The 17,612-nt window shown below is 46.8% G+C and overlaps 1 protein-coding gene across 3 annotated transcripts in view; it reads left to right on the top strand.

Annotated features, from left to right (window-relative positions):
- Positions 1-14,145, top strand: part of RGN (regucalcin) — a 120,498-nt gene extending 106,353 nt beyond the window's left edge. For all 3 annotated transcript variants that reach the window (XM_086934200.1, XM_086934201.1, XM_086934202.1), the window contains exon 7: positions 13,999-14,145. In XM_086934200.1, the coding sequence (XP_086790326.1) occupies positions 13,999-14,049 (51 nt within the window). In that variant the 3' untranslated portion in view covers positions 14,050-14,145. The remainder of the gene's footprint in view (positions 1-13,998) is intronic.
- Positions 14,146-17,612: the final 3,467 nt, after the last annotated feature.

Here is a 17,612-nt window from a genome sequence, read left to right as displayed (position 1 = left end):
CCCACCCCTCCCCGAGTGGGCTTACCCTGAAAGGGCCGTGAAGGTAATGGATAACCACTAGCTGTGAAAACAGTGTTACCACCCGCTGATGCCCCCATAGTGTGTTGCCACAGGTCATTATCTAACTCCCCCCATTTTGCCTCAGGATCCCAAGCCATCCGAGCCCGGAATTCCTCATCGTACTGTGACCAGGCATAACCACTGCCAGTAATCTGTGCCTTTCTAATCACGTCCATATACTTAAACAGGGCCACACAGCGCTCAGGGAATTTCTCACAGTACACGCTAGCATATATAAGAAATGCCGCAGTCCAATTTTCGATATTCAGAGGAACCTTAGGGCGCTTGGCCAACTCGTACTCCTCCTCCTTAGACCCCTCCTTAGACCTAACTTCCCTATGTAAGAGCTTCAATAATTCCACGTACTCCCCTTTCCAAATCCTCTCCTTAGTGGACAGCAGTAAATGAGCGCCCAACGGTTTTGTGACGCCCATGTAAGGCAATTTCTTTATTTTAAGCTCCTTGCTGTGTAGTGGATCCTTACCTACCTCCACGGGCTCTGTAACAGTCCCGGAATCCACCTTAGAGCCCTCACCCCCGTCACCCGTGCCCACTCCCTGATCCTTAACATATCGACCTTTATGGAGCTTAAGATCCACACCCTCTCCCGGAGGATCCCCCCCTGTGCCAACTGAGACCATCAATGGCTTGTCCTGTGGACCAGCAAGCTCACCTGGATTCAATAAAGGCAGTTGGGCCGGCCTCGCTCTCCATGCCATCTGTTCAACATCGCCGCCTGATCGAGGAACCCTCACCGCGGGGCCGCTCTCCCGGATAGATCTGGAGACTGTGGTTCTCGGACGCACCACAACCGGTGCCTGCAAAACATCATCAGAAGCGTGAAAAAGCCCCCCCCTTGCACCCTCAGCACGTATCTCGCCCTCCTCAGGGCTCTCCTCATCATAATCTAAAACCAACGATTCCTCCAACCTAGGAGGGGCCAACACCTGTGGCGGACTTCTGAACCCAACCTGGGCCTTACCAGCCCGTACAGACACCTGAGGCGGGGGAGCCGACTGGACCCGCCTGTACTCCCCCGAACGTCGACCAGTTTTATGCACATTAACCAACGATGAATCTCTGTGTTGAAGAGAAGAAACATGTGGGGCCAGCGAGGACGCGCCGGTCCTGCTTCTGCCAACCCCGCCGATATCCAAAGAACCTGACAATGGGGCCAGCGAGGACGCGCCTGGTCCGCTTCTGCCAACCCCACTAATACCTGTAGCAAGAGAAGTTGGGGCCAGCGAGGCCGCGCCCGACCTGCTTCTGCTGACCTTGTCGAGATCCTGAAAGGAAGACGTTGGGGCCAACGAGGCCGCGCCCGACCTGCTTACGCTGACCGCGCCGGGGTCCCTCGCCGGTACGGGGTATGCCGCGCCAGGCTCCACCCTCCCTTCTCCTCGGTGTAACTGGGCCGCACTCCACCCTACCAAGTCCGCCTCACCACGACGCTCTCCGACCTGCAAAGAAAAAGGCTGAACTGATGTGCCGGGACCCTTACTACCAGAACGGACAAAACTGCCAACACCACTAGCCACACAAAAACCCGAATCCTGAAACTGCACCTGACCAACCTCCCGAGAAACAGACTCCTTTGAGCGAACCGACAGCCCCCCACGAGGAAGGGAAGGCTCCACGTCCTCATCACCACTACTCCAATCCAACAACTCCTGAACAATCCTAGACGCAGGCCCCAATGCCAGTCCACCCTGTCCCGTCTGCTGGACATCAGAGCGGGGCTGGTCCATTCCCCCAAGCGATCTGCCCCTGACAGGCAACCCCGGAAAGCTCAAAGTGCCCCCAAAACCACTCAGCATATCAGTCCCCTGGAGGGGCTGAGCTCTACCAGCATCACGAACCCCTTCTGCCCATGAAGGAAAAACATCCAAACCCTCCCAAGACCTAGCACCCACCTGCTTGTCACCACTGCCAGGAACAGAAGAAAAAACCCCAACCCCCCCCGCAGGATCCACAAACCCCCCACTCGACTCAGAGACAACTGCAGTGCTAGACAACACACCACCACCAACCTCCTGACCATGCAACACAGACTTCTCCCTTCTCTCAACCTGCGCCCATTCCCCCTCCCCCACAGAACCACTGAGCACTGAATAAACCTCCCCACGAACAGAAACAGGGGGGGAAAACAACAGAGGACTATAAGGTACAAAAACCTCCCCCGCCCCTAACTGTCCAGGCTGAGCCTCAACACCCTTGGCCAAATGCGGACCCGAAACGCGAGCCGGCGTATACACACTGTCACTCACAAGCCCCCTGCCAGCCGCAGGCAAATCCCCCTCACGATTAATACCAATTGCCCCCAAAACCGAACGTTCTAAAGGTACATCAGCCGGTAAAATATCATGTAAATGGGCGCGCTGCGCACTCGCGTCAAAACGCGCATGCGCGCCAACCGCCGTCACCGCATTCCCCAAGTCCTCGGCCTGACCGGCGGAGACAGAAGCGGAACGCTTTCTGCCTCCCCGCTTGACGGCCCGCTTGCCCCTGGCAGCGGGAACTGAAAGCGAACGATGCGGCGGCACAGAACCCAATGAAGCCGGCGCCTCACCACCTCCCAAACCCGCCTCGTTCAACATAACCGCCTCCCCCTCCGCATGCGACGCATTACCAGGGGCCGCTCTCCTAGAGCGCGGGCGGCCCCTTTCACTTACCGCTTCCTTGCGCGCCCTTTTCGGCGAAGCACACGCCGCCACCACCGCCGCCACACGCGCCGAGGCCTGTCGCCGAGGACGCGACGGCCCAGCCACGTCTCCCAACACCAGGTCCAGGCGACCCGCTTCGCTCAAGAGGCGGATCGCTTCTAACACGCGATAATCCTCACTAGACATGACGAATCAGGAATTCCACACAACACCAAAATTTTCAATTAAACTATGGGCTCCCGGCCACCAGGTCATTCAACCTAAAATGGTGGCCGGGAGGCGGAGCCAAGGGGATATATAGCTGGGCTCCCTCAGTAGGAACCGAGGGAGCCCAAAACCAGCCCAAAACCAGCCCAAGGCTGGCGCTCTGTCACAACCCCCCCCCCACTGGCCCCTCCCAATCAGCCCGGGGGTGGGGACCTCCCTATGGTCGGCTGCCCCCCCCCAAGCCCCCCTTTAGATATCCGGTATCGTTGACCAGTGCTCCGGCAAGGTAAGATGGTAAAGCACCTTTTCCAGGAAGAAGGCGGCACATGCAGAAAGTCCGCATTATTTCGTGACTAGAGTTGAAAGTAAAGACAGATAGATCAAAAAGCCAATATCAGAACCCAGAAATACAACAATCGCCAAAACATTATTAAGTAATCCCTATATTAACTTGAAGGACTCGTCATTGTACTTAAACTAATTGTATTGGACCATAAGCTCATTTATATGACCAAACTGTAGTCAGAAAGAGGAATATGTACCCAATGGCCCTAAATTTCCCTGCACATCTGAAGTCCCTCTAACCTACAGTTCCATCCATTAAAATATCTGAAGTTGGTGGCATGGAATTGGTCAAATTAAGGCCTTCAGGAGTTAGAAGTTTTGACGTTTTGGCTAAAATGGAATTATATCTTAATTTGATGCTTATCCAACAACAATTACTATTTGAATTATATTGGGCACTTGTGTGCGTGGGAAAAGCTTCAACTAGCACACAGAATGAGATGGGAGGAATGATTGCAATTGTCTAACCAGTGGCAATCGCTCTGTGTAGCATTCCAACCCTTCCTTTTTTTTGCTTCCCATGGCACTTCAGATTAGACCCACCCATATGCAATTCAGCCTTGGGACTGTTCCAATAGGAACAGTCCAGTTTAAGCTGCCAAGCTAGTTCCTCTCCGAACCGGAACACAAGCAACCCAAGATGGGTTTTGGCCTAGTTGGGTCTCTTTAGTCGGGTGCAGCTTGGATCTAGTGTCACAGTGAGCACAAGACCCACACCTGGCCATAACCATGGCCTGTTAGGGAGTTACATAAAACTCACAAAAAGTGAAGGGAGCACTCACCGTTATAACCTATGTTTTCTCTGCCCACCATGCCACTTGACGTCACATGCACATCAGCATTGGTCCAACTGCAGCTATCAGATATAAGAACTTGTTGGACTTGTGGCTCAGTAGAGTTGATACTCATGAAGGTTCATGTTTGTTTATGAAGAAATTTAGTGTGAGTTTAATGGGCTATATGAAGAATAATGCAGCAGTATCATCATATGTTGCCTTGTAGTGGGTTTTTCCGTAGTGTGTTGGTATATTCTCATAATGTCATGTGTCTGGTTGTCATGCTTTGATGGTGATTTATTCATTCATTGAGTACTTATAAAGCACTCTGTTACCCCTGTGGTTGCCCTGGCACTCTTTCTAGCTTTACTTTAAACATGTATTTTTGTTGCTTGACATCTTCTTTAGTGGTACTATCTATTTTCACAATTTAAGAGAACATTGGAATGTTGACAGCTCTATTGCAGACAGTAATGAAGCAGTAAACTATGAACAGTGACATCCGCGTGAGGCTGCCAACATGTCAATGCCCTAATTTAAGCGCCTCAGATTAGCCCTCTCTCCTGCAGTGGCAGCTCGGCAGAGGAGCGTAGCCCTACTGCTTTCAACAGAGTAAATAAAGGAAAAATAAAATAACTTGTTATTATCATTGTATTTGTTCCTGCTGAGGGTCCTTTACGGGGTGGTGCTGAGCTGCTCTGCATTCGGAGCAGGGGGGCGGGGGAGTGAAGAAGCTGTGAAACAAAGCTCGAAAGGAAGGAGGGGGAAATTCTCCTATGTAGGGCAGTGTAGTAATGAGGGACACACAGGTGATGAACTGGTTTCTTTATTGTAAAGTATGTCATAACAGAACGCCGTCAGCTTGTCAACCTGGGAGCCGGCTCGCTATGTCAACATTCCATAGCGAGCGCCAGGCCGTCCAGGGGAATGTACCACATGTTATAAAGAGCAGGGGGGAGGGAGAGGGGAACTGGGAAAGAGGTTAACATATTGACTCTAGTTATAACACATCATCCTCCTTAAGGGAAAAGAAAACAGAACGAGACACATGGTATGGAGGAGAGAACTCCTAAGCTCCCATAACCCTGGTGTAAGTGTCTATCTCATTTTGTACTGTTTGTGCCACTGAGGTGGGGTCCTATATCTGTCACTCCTTCTGTCTGGCCTGATGTTTTCACTGATGTCTTTACCCCCCGCTCTTCTCGTAACTGCCCTAGGTTCTCCCCCTCCTGCTGGAACCACACGATCATGACTCCACAGTCTGCCATCATCTACAACCACAGAGTTCCTGTTCAGCCGCCGGATGGTTTTGGGGGCATAAAACTTGTTACCTCCTTTCCACAGTCTCTCTGGTTTCTTAACATAAACTTCTTGTTCTTCCTGAAATTCTCTCTCCTTCACTCCCCACTTCTTATCATACCATTCCTTGTATTTCCGTTGATTATCTTCAATCCTCCTCTTCATCTCCTTGTGATCGGTCTCCTTTATTTGTTTTCTCCCCATCCAACCGGGTGTGAGTTTCGTGCCAGCTTTTCTTCCCCTCAGCAACTCAAAGGGAGTGCATTTGGTGGTGGACTTCGGCGTGGTGTGGTATGCCCACAACATGTCCCTTATGGCTTCCTCAATGTTCTCCCCCGCTTGGTTGGCCAACTGTATGCACTCCTTCAACATACGGTTCACTCTTTCCACCTTACCGTTTGCTTTGGGGCAATACAGTGGTGTGCGAATGTGGGTCACCGAACAGTCTTTGAGGAAGTCCTTCATCTCTTCTGAGATCAGTTGTACCCCGTTGTCTGTCACCAGTGTTGAGGGTATGCCTTCTAGCGTGAACACCTCTTTAAGGAAGTCGATTATGACTTTGGTGTTCACACTGTGGACGGTCTTACAGGTTATCCAGCTTGAGAAGTAGTCCACTAAGACCAGTAAATACCAGTCTTGGGGTCCTTTGCCATGGATGGGACCTGCTATATCAAAACCCAACTTGCTCCACGGCTCCTCCGGTACTTCGACTGGTGACAGTGGTGCTCTTCTCGTGATCTTGGTTTTGTCACTCAGAGCACACGCATAGCAATCGCGTACCTTGTCCTCCATTTCTTTGTCCATAGTAGGAAACCAGTAGTCAGCGCGAAGTCTGGCTTTACACAAACTTCTTCCTAAATGTCCCTCGTGAGCCAGTTCCACTACTTTGTTTCTTAAGGCTTCGGGAGGAACTAATTTCCCTGACTTCAGTATGAAATCACCTTCCACCGATAGATCCTCCCTCACATTCCAATATGGCTGGATCTCTGTCTCCATGTCCTTGCATTTCTTGGGCCATCCTGATAGAATATGCCTCCTCACCTTCTTCAACACTTCGTCTAATTCCATCTGCGTTTCCCATGACACCTTTTCCACTGCCGCTAGGCGCACCTCCAGTATTGAGCTACCCTTCCCTTCTTCTTCCTCTTCTCCTTCTGCGGGTGCTCTCGAAAGGAAGTCAGCAACTCTATTTTGTTGTCCAGGTATGTAGGATACTTTGAAGTTGTAGGCTTGTAGGCCCACTGCCCATTTCGCAATTCGTGGCGTCATGCTTTCCATGTCCTTCTTGGTGAACAGGGAAACCAGAGGTTTATGGTCGGTTTGTACTTCAAATGGAATTCCCCAAATGAAAAACTTGTAGTGACAAATGGCCCAATAGACTGCTAGTGCCTCTTTTTCTATTGTCGAGTAATTCTTCTCCGACAATGTGAGCGTTCTTGATGCGAAGGCTATCACATTTGTCTTGCTGCCGTCTCTCTGCGCCAGAGTTGCTCCAATGCCTCTGTTGCTTGCATCCGTAGAGATGATGGTTGCATCATTAGGATCAAACTTCCCTATGAATGGGGCTTCAATGATTGCCTTCTTTATGCACATCATGGACATTTCTTGTTCCTTTCCCCAATCAAAAACCTTGTCCTTCTTTATCAAGTCTCTTAGCGGCTGCGACACCATTGCAAAATCCTTAATGAATTTGGCCATATATTCCGCAAGGCCTAGGAAAGAAAGTATGTCCTCTTTACTCTTGGGTGTGGGAGCATTCTCCACTGCCTTCACCAAATCATGTTTTGGCTTGATGCCGTCTTCGGATAGGGTGTGACCCAGGTAGTCCACCAAACCTACTCCTAGTTTGCATTTGGAGGGCTTCGTGGTGAAGCCTACCTCTCTCAACTTTTCTAACACCCTTCTAGCCATTTCATTGTGTTCTTCTTCACAACCTCCAAAAATCAGTATATCGTCTTGAAAGCAGATGGTGTTCCTACAGTCTTTTAACACATGTTGCATGACTCTTTGGAAAGCAGCGGCTGCTGATGCTAAACCAAATGGCATCCTCTGAAACTTGAAATTTCCAAAAGGGGCGGTGAATGCTGTCAGCAGTTGTGAATTCGGGTGAAGCTTAATTTGGTAATAAGCTGATGATAGGTCCAGCACACTGAAATACTTAGCCCCCCTTATGGTGCTTAGCATCTCCCCTATTCTGGGAAGAGGAAATCTGTCCACAAGGATATTCGCATTGAGGTCCCTCAGGTCCACACAGAGTCTTATGCTGTTCCCTTTATCTTTGGCCATGATGACAATCGGGGCTAACCAGGCTGAACTCTCGATTTCTGTAATGACCCCCTCACTGACTAGCCTCTGCAGTTCCTGTTGGAGGGGCTCCCTCATGCGCAATGGTATGGACCTGGTCTTGTGCACCACTGGTACTGCCCCCTCCTTTAACATTATCTTGTGCATGTAGTTCTTAAATACACCCAACCTGTCACTGAACACTTCTTTGAACTCTTTGGTGAGATCCTCTGATATTCCTACTGGATCAATTAACAACACCTGCTCTCTGTTGTTGGGATCAAGTGTGATCCCCAACTGCTTCTGATGTTTCCAGCTCAGTAGGGTCGATCCTCTAGTGGACACATACACCTTTCCTATAGTGTGCCTATCTTTGAATGAGATTCTCATGGTAACCATGCCCTCAAGGGGAATCTTCCCCTCGTTGTAACCCTTGGGACTGATATCTGGAGGCAACAATTTTACGGGACGGTTGACAAATTTTTCATCAAACACTTTCTTGTCTACTAAAGTATATGGGGAGCATGAATCTGCATACATGCTAAACGTCACTCCATCTAGCTGAACATCACATGTGGGGTAAACATCATCATTGTTATCTTCCTCATCCCCCACTTGAAAAACATAAGACTTTTCCCTTTCCTCTTCCTGGATTGACCCCTCTATAACATGCACTGCCTTTCCTGGAGCCTTACACACCTTAGAATAATGCCCCCACCTGTTGCACTTTCTGCACTGTACATTCCTAGCCGGACATTTCCAGTTATTTGCCAAGTGGTTGGGACTACCGCATTTATAACACACAGAGGAACTTGTCTTGCTACGACTAACCTCTTTACTTTTGTCACCTACTTTACATACCGTTTCACTCTCCGTACTAGCTTTGTCTTCAGATCTCTCTCTATTTGTCCCTTCAGGTGCTCTCATTTTCTTCATGCAACGTGCGGTGTGCTCTAAGCCCTTAGCTATGTTTACTGCTTCCTCTAGATTGGGGTTTTTTGTAAGTAGTTCCTCTTGTACCTTGGTGTCATTAGTGCACCTCACCAGTTGGTCCCTTATTAATGAGTCAGTGAGTTGACCAAACTCACAAGTGGCTGACAATCCTCTCAATACCGCTATATAATTGCTCACTTTTTCCTCCCTCTTCTGCACTCTCTTGAAGAACTTATGTCTTTCCATCACCACATTTATTTTCTCCTTAAAATGAGACGCTAGTTCCCTTAGTGTGCTTTCATAAACATTGACACCTTCCTCCACCTCCTCTTGTTCATCCTCAATCAATCTACCAGTTATATCTTCATATATTTTCCTCCCATGTGTGCCCAAATTGTGTAGTAATATATGTTGTTTTCTTATATTAGTGTAGTTGCTACCCCCAATTGCTATTAAATAAGATTTGAAGATACCTTCCCACCTTCTCCATGGGATAACTGGTTCTCCTACCTCATTAAGGAAAGGTGGGGGTTGGCTCATTCCTGCACCTGCCATTGCCATATAGTTCCTGAAAACCTAGTGGGACTGAACTATCTCTAATGAGGGCAACGGAATCTAATAGAGCAAGAGGGAAATAAAAACGGGCTAACTCTCCTCCCTAGCTACTGAGGTTCTAAAATGAGAGATTTTCACTTGGAACTACCACAAAAACTTCACTTTTTCTACTTTGCCACCTAATGCCTGTAACCTTTGAGACAATAACATACCCAGAGGTTTTAGCAGTCCTCTTTCTGCTTCCACAGTTAAGAAATAGGATCCAATAGCACTGCCTGCCTACCCTCCAGCAGGCGGGAACTTCCTGTGAAGAAGCTTCCCCTCAAGGATGTTCCAGTCAGGAGACCGACTTGTGAATGGAGCTCTGGTCTCTGGGCGAGCCCCCCACTGGGCCACTGCCTCTCTGACTCCTCAGAACAGATCGTCCTGGAGCCCACCCAAGAGTGAGGAGCGAACCTGATTCACCACATGCTGGTTGCCGGTAAGAGCTCTGTTAACGTCACTGTTCAGTCAGCGCCGAGGTCAACGTGCGCAGGAAGCTTCGTGAAGAAGCCGTTCAGCCTCAGCAATCAGTCCTCACGGGACAAACTTAGCTGCGCAGGGTCCTCCGCTAAGTGGTGAGCTCGGTGCGCCAAAGTTGGTAGCGGGCTGCTTGCCGCCGCGGACCCCTCTCAATCTGTGCGCTGGCAATAATTTCTCTCACGCCGAAGGATAGCCGGGTGCAGCGCGCACTTCCCCTCAGCTCGCAGCTTGTGCCCGACCCGGCACTCGAGTTCAAACGCTAACACCAACCCCAAATGCTTCAGCTAGGGTAGCGAGTTGATTCAATGTCAAATCGGGAAACGCGATGCCCGACCTGGCAACTGATACGTTAACCCAGAGAGAGAGTTATTTATTTATTTCAATCGCCTCTGACTAGGCTAGAATAATGTCGCTTCAACTCCTTACTTGTGAAGTTTAAGCAGCTCTCCTTGGCAGCCAGCAACCATCGATCGTTGCTCTTCCTTTTTCTTTTTCAGGCTCCGTTGTAAAATTCTTTTTCCCGTTGACAAGCAGTCAAGTCATACCAGGGAAACGGCGATCACTGTCCCTGGCCCAGTTTCCTCTTCCTCGTCGCCAGGAAATGTAGTAATGAGGGACACACGGGTGATGAACTGGTTTCTTTATTGTAAAGTATGTCATAACAGAACGCCGTCAGCTTGTCAACCTGGGAGCCGGCTCGCTATGTCAACATTCCATAGCGAGCGCCAGGCCGTCCAGGGGAATGTACCACATGTTATAAAGAGCAGGGGGGAGGGAGAGGGGAACTGGGAAAGAGGTTAACATATTGACTCTAGTTATAACAGGCAGTTTCTGTAGACTCCGCCAATCGAAGAAAGGCAGTTTGGCAGAACTGATGGAGAATAACTTCAGCCTCCTTTCACAGCTCTTCCTGTCTGTTTCTGATACTTATTGCCATGGCTCTGTATACAGCAGTAATCGTTCAACGTACACACCCGGAGCTGTAAAACAAAGGCTTGTTGGAAGTTTAGGACCTTTAGGGGCTTTTAAACCACAGTGTCTTTCGAGGGCTTTTGTTTTTAGTTACAACATTCATCCCTCGTAGCGTGGAAAGTTCTAATAGCCTTATAGCCTGCCACAGCAGGTAATACTGGCCATAAAAGTTCTGCTCTTTAGTTTTAGACCATTGACGAACATGGGCGAGCGCCCTTTGTGGCTGATATAGCTTGCTACAGTGAGCTATTAGGCTATGCGGGGAGCTCCCTTGATGACAAAGAAGATCCTCAGGGTCAGTAATGGCTGTCACAGACCTACCGCTCCAAGATTTCAAAGATTGTCTTTTTGTTTCTTCCTTTTTGAATTTAGAACATTCTACCCTCAATGGGTGGAATGTTCTAACAGCATTATTTCCCTTTTCCCTAGGGCTATACATTAGGTTAAGGGCTTCATTCACCTTATCGACCATTACAGTAGAATATAGTGCTATAATAATATATCATTTACAAAACAGTGCTGAAGTTATTATGGCTTGCATCATTTTCCTACTTTTACATCTGATTTCTTGTCTTTCCCAGATTTTCAATTTATAGGTTCCAATAACAATGCATAGGTTGGCTTGGGGCTGAGGCTTTAGGTGGACCTTGGTGACCAGGCTTCAAATAAACAGACCGAAGATAAATGCCAGACTGAACCGCCCACTAAAGCTGGCATGCAGAGGGTATGGTTTAGAGAGTGCTTTTAGAGTAGCTCACATAGCCCTACTGCGAATGTACACAACATTGAAATGACCATGGAAATTCACACAGGGCCCCCTTGCAGCAGCAGGAGGACAAAGACTTGACCTAATGGTAATAGAAGCGAGAGAAAGCTTCTCTGTTGGAAACATTTCAGCCATAGATGGCACAATAGCACATGGAATACCCTGAAACGCATTGTTTAGCAAAGCCAGTCGATCTTGGTTAGGGGAGAGGATGTAGCCTTACGGCTAGAGTGGTCAACCTCAAAGCTGGGGAACCGGGTTCGAGTCTCGGCAACGACGCTCGACATCCTGTGATTCTGGGCAAATCACTAAATCTTCCTATGCCTAACAAAAATGAATGTGTCCTCATGTAATGAAACTGGTGCTCATGTAAAGCGCTCTGATACCCGATGACTCGGGTCTAGTTTGCGCTATATGAAACTCTAAAAAAAAAAAATTCAAAAATGTGCTAACGAATGCAGCGTTGGTACATTAGATTGACAAACAAGGGAGGGAGCCAGCAGGAGCAAGTGGAGGGCTATAGTTGTAAAGTAGTCCCGAGTGGAGATCAATCAACCTCTTAGTGGACGTGCATTTAAAGACCCAAACAGCCAAAAGCATTACATTAGACATGAATACTCCACTGGACTAGGCAAAGATGTTATTAATAAAGTATCAAGCTAATGCCTGAAATAGTTTGGTCAAAGAAAGCCAAAGATTGAAAGAGGCGGACCCAAAGTCCTATCTGTGTATATTGTAAGCAGTAGGTCAGTTTGACAGCTGGGCTACCAAACCCCAAACCAAAAATCAAGGGCCTGATGCATAATGGCTGTTTACATGCCTAGGCGTACACCTTCGCTTAGGGCATATTTACAGTCTTTACCCGATTCCCATAAGTGATAGGCCGGGCCTAAATGAGAGAAGTTTACATTTCACTTCCGTGCTCTGCACCTCTTTCCCCAGGCCACAGAAGTACAGATTCTTCACATTGCTAAATGGCTGCATGTTTTCAGTCAGGATATGCCATGCCATGTGAGCTCCCCCTAGTACTCCCAATGGAGAAATTTCCATTAAAATATTCTTTTTTTTTTGGTCAAATCTGTTTATTAGCATTTTAAAGATTTCATGGTACGATAGGCAGTTCAACAACAACAGCTCAGCAATCTGGGCAGGCCAAACAAACACCCATACACATTTCACCATAACAATTGAAGGACCCAATGTCACGGGCACAGTGTTTCATAATCAAAGGGTAAGCGCCCAAAGCTGGCAAGAGCGTGAAATGTGCGGGGGGGGCAGCCCCCATATGTGTCCATGACTGTCCACACGCTAAATTTAGTACATAAGCAGAATTTAGGGTGGATCCTTCCAATGTGGGCTTGTACACAAATATGACTTTTATACCACAACTGAAAGGAGCAAAGAAAAGAAAACAACAGCGGCAAAACCACAGGCATTGACATACACTAATCCCTTTCTCACTCCATTAAAATATTCATAATGTGCAGAACTTCTGCATTTGTGACATTTCTGCCGACTAAACTATGCGGTATTTTCTGTCATGAATTAGGATCAAATTTTACAATCAGATTTATCACCTATTTCTATGCCCAAGTATGATGTATTTCGGGATATAATAAACTCCTCAACTCAATTCAATAAATAACTAAAACCTCACTCTCGAAGCTCTTTGCCAATTCAATAAATTCACTATACGTTGGCTAATAGGCAACCAGAGGCGTCTTTTCAACAAAGTCATAGGGAGAATGGAAATTACAGCATATGCTAATGACCCTGCTGACATCACAGGAAGTAACAGCACATTACTTTTGAGGCTGCAGCTTATCCATGATCACTGATTGTAGTTAAATCATAAAAGTCATAACTTAAGGTTACCACTGATCACCCATTATGGTTGCAAAGAGACCTTATTTATCAACTACGGCAATAGTTTGAAAATCCGTGAAAGATTCTGCAGTGTGATTATTACTTATTTATTTCTGTTGCAGAGTTTTATATAGCCCGAACTAGACCCGAACCGAATCGGGTATCAGAGCGCTTTACATAGCACCAGTTACGTTACATGAGGACACACATTCATTTTAGGCACGGGGAAATTAAGTGATTTGCCCAGAATCACAGGAGGTTTTGGCGTTGTTACTGAGACTCGAACCCAGATCCCCAGGTCCGAGGTCGAGCGCCCTAGCCGTTAGCCTGGCAGTACAGAAGTTCAGTAATTGTTCTGCTGCCTAATCTAGTGCATGGATTATAAAACTACTTGAGAGTCAAGGATTATTTTGTAAAATACTCCAGTGGCTTCTAGGTATTTTTTAATTTTTTTAAATTGTATTTTTAAGCACCAATTGCATTTCTTCAAGAAGCGCTCTACATACTAACGAAATATACAGAAGGTCATGATCGGCTTGGATGGATATATTTTGTGGTTTTGTTGAAGGTGTATTGAATGATGGGTATTCACACTCAAAGATAAAAAATAAAAACAAATCGTGCATAAGTAATAAGAACCATGCACCATTTGCACCTAAACTGAACACTGTCATTAAAGTGGTGGGTGGGCGAGATGGGACACCAACAGGTAGTGATCGGAAATGTGAAATTGTTATTATTTAATTTACAGATAACTGGACTCGGCGTGAAGGGAATCCCACCATACTCGTTTGGAGGTTGAATCTGATCCCCATGAAATGCTGTAATAATCGATTTCGTCATAGTCAAGAATGTAACAGATACTGATGTATACAATAAAATGAAACATCGAATTTGATATTTTGAAATGTTTGTGTGCGAGTCTTTCCTATGTTACCTTGTCATGAAATGTATACTTAGCTCACATTTTTTAAAGTATTACATTGTGACTATTGGACATTACTTCTATCACTTTTCTTATTCCACTTTTTTTTGTTCCAACGTTCCCAATTGAAAGTTTTGAGCAAATGGGATTATTGAACATAAACCCAAAATGTCACCTTTTTAAGTGTAAATTATTTGCTGCAAATTTTTAAGTTCACTCCAAACTGGAAGCTGATTCACCACAAAAATCTTTCAGCTGTTTCTGTGAATATATTTATATACACATATGTTTATTTTCAGTGTTCAAAAGGTGTATTTAACTTGATAATTAGTTGACATAGTTTATACAGTTAACACATTCACATGCAATACCTCATCATAGGTATTTCCTCCTATGAATTATGATGCATGGCATTTCTTTATTTTCTTGTTTAATAAATCAATTTTTGGACTGTTTAATACGTATTGCATTTGGAAAACTAATAGTTGATGCCCATCTATACATTGTTGCAGTTAAACAGGCTTCGATGGGAATCAGTTTGCTCTCCGTAATGCCGGACAATGCCCTACAAATTTTGCATTCTAGAGAGGCATACTATCCACAAAATTACATGCTTCATAATGCTGTCAAGCCTTAGACCAAATTAATCAGTAACATATTTTCTGTTTAAATTAATTTTTGAGAAAAAAATTAAACAAACATACGTTTTGGAGAGTTTCTTCCTATAGAAATGCTCAACATTCCAATGATACATATGAGGCTTCTGAAGGCTTCCAGTGGTGACAATCATCAGTTGCATGAACGTGTGCCTGCTAATGCCACATTTCATCTGGATTGCTAACCTACACAAGAGTGAGACTAGGAACATCAATAGTCTGCTGTCCTGGCAACCAAGACTGATCAGACCTGTGTGTGACCATCCTACCATTGTTTCTGTACTCTCCGAACAATTCTGCAACTCCCAAAATATAATGGAGCCCCCAGAAATCCTCTCCTTCTCTTATGTGAATTGCTCCACACTCCTTAAAAACATACACACAAGAATTTCACTTTTTTTTGTCTGGGAGTGCAGCCGCGGTCCGTGGAGGTAACAGCAATGGGGCGGTGGGACCACGTGGGTGGGGATTTCAAGGGACGATGCAGAGGTAAAATTAATTATTTATTTAATTTTCCCTCTGCATCGTCCCTCGAAATCCCTCCACTTGGCCCCCTCGTCCCACTGCTGTTACACCTCGAACCTAAGAAACTCATCTGCAAAGTCCCTCAAGGATCGTTGCTTAGCCCAACACTCTTCATTGTCTACATGACACCCATCGCGGACATATTCAGAACCCATGTCATCAACATTATATCCTACACTGATGACACACAGCTCGTCCTCTCCCTTACCAACTCAACCAGCACCACCAAAGCAAATCTCCCCAAATGCATGTGCAACTTCGTTGCCTGGATAAAAAAAACTGCCTCCAGCTCAACACTGACAAAAACTGAAGTCCTTATCTTAGGCAACAGCCACTCTCGCAGGGACGTCTCTTGGTGGCCCTCCTAACTTGGCCCCTGCCTGCCCCTATGGACCATGCCAAGAAACTCCTGATCTTCTTGGACACCAACCTCTCCATGAGCAGACAGATCAATGCCATCTCCACATCCTGTGAATGCTACGCATGATTTTCAAGTGGATCCCACTAAACACCAGACGAATGGCCACCCAGGTTCTTATCACAAATGGACTTGATTATGGAAGCGCCCTCCACATCAGAATCCCAGCTCATGTCCTACGCCGACTCCAAACCACACAGAACGCAGCAGCCAGACTCATTCTGAACATCCAGCGAAATAACCACATCACTCCACACCTCAGCAATATCCACTGGATCCTAGTCTAGGAAAGATGTAAGTTCAAGCTACTCACCCATGCCTACAAAACTCTCCACAACACCGGTCCAGCGTACCACAACCATTAACTCAATTTCTACCAACCCACAAGAAACCTTCGATCTGCATCCAGCCAAAAGCACATCTCACTTGCTTCAAGAAACCCAGATGTGAAGGACGCTCCTTCTCATCCCACACAGCCAAGACCTATAGCCACCTCCTGAAACACCTCACAACCTCCGCCTCCCACACAGACTTCCAAAGGAATCTCAAGACAGCTCGTCCAGACAAAATAGGCATGATTTCCTCCTATCAGGCCTGCCCTACTCAGCACCTGGATACTCTCGGGTAATTATCCCCGCTCTACAAATTCACATTACATATGCCTTATTTCTACTCTCTCCTTGCACTGTTGCACTTTTGGCTGCCTAGCACCAATGCAGGCACCCTTCCACCACGGTACATGGGTGCCTGTGCTGCAGGCAGGATTGTTTTAGTGCAGGAAGGGACATCTTCCTGCACAAAAACAATCCTTTGACGCTTATGCCTCTTTCTACATGAGCTGCAAACTGCAGCACACATAGAAAGTGGAAGAAACGAGTAGAAATAAAGATATTTATATACCAGTGCTCGGGCCAGCCTTGGGCATGGCCGAGCTCGCCCATTCCCAAGGCCGGCCTGAGTCCTGGTTTTAAGAGTTTTCACCATGGGACCTTCACCGGTGTACGATTTGCGCTGGTCTCTGTTCTCTGGTGAATTCCAATTTAAAAATGGTTTATAAAGAGCTACTGTTCCCCGGGCATAGAAAAAAGGGGTGGTTCACAACCAAGATGTTTTCTTTGTTGCAGCCTCTTCTGCTTACCTTCCCTTTCAGATGCATTTTTTAAGGTGGTATGAGGAAGTTGAAAAAAAAGACAAGTTGGTGTGGATCCCCTGCACTCCTAGGTCACTTTTTCTGCAAAAACCTCAGCATCAGGGTGAACAAATGTGTTTAGACATTGCCAAGATATAGAATAATCGTGCAGACAGGGCTGATCGGCGATCACTTGAGGTGTAGCTCAGGATATGGGTGAGCTTATAAGGCTACTGATAAAGTAAACCAACTTGGATTGATCCAGTGAAACTGCACACAATGTATACTTAGCCAAGGAGGCATCAATGAATTCTCTCACTTTCAGATGATCACCATCTGGCCAAAGGTTTCTAATGTTTGCCATAAAGCAGCTTCTGATTCGACAGAATGTGAGTTTGCTGCTGCTAGATGCAGTGGCGGGTCCTCCGCTCATGCCGAGGAGCGTCGCCACACTGCTTTTTTGCAGTGAAACACTGGGAAAATAAAATGATAATAAATTACGTTATTTTATTTTCTCCTACTTCCACCCACAGCTTTGTGTGAGGGGGCCGGGGCAGGGGACGAGTGGTAGCACCCTCCTAAGGTGCGCAATGACTGCGCTATTCGCATGTTCTCTATGCAGGCTGCATTACAGCCTACGCGGAGAACATGCCTAGGTCCCCAGTCAGCGTCTGAGCGCCGAAACACAGCGCTTAGACCAATCACAATGATT

The sequence above is a fragment of the Lissotriton vulgaris genome, chromosome 8, assembly GCF_964263255.1.
Source record: "Lissotriton vulgaris chromosome 8, aLisVul1.2, whole genome shotgun sequence".
NCBI classification, from domain to species: Eukaryota; Metazoa; Chordata; class Amphibia; order Caudata; family Salamandridae; genus Lissotriton; species Lissotriton vulgaris.
The sequence above is the reverse complement of the archived record's forward strand: the minus strand, read 5'-3'. Positions and strand labels throughout refer to the sequence as shown.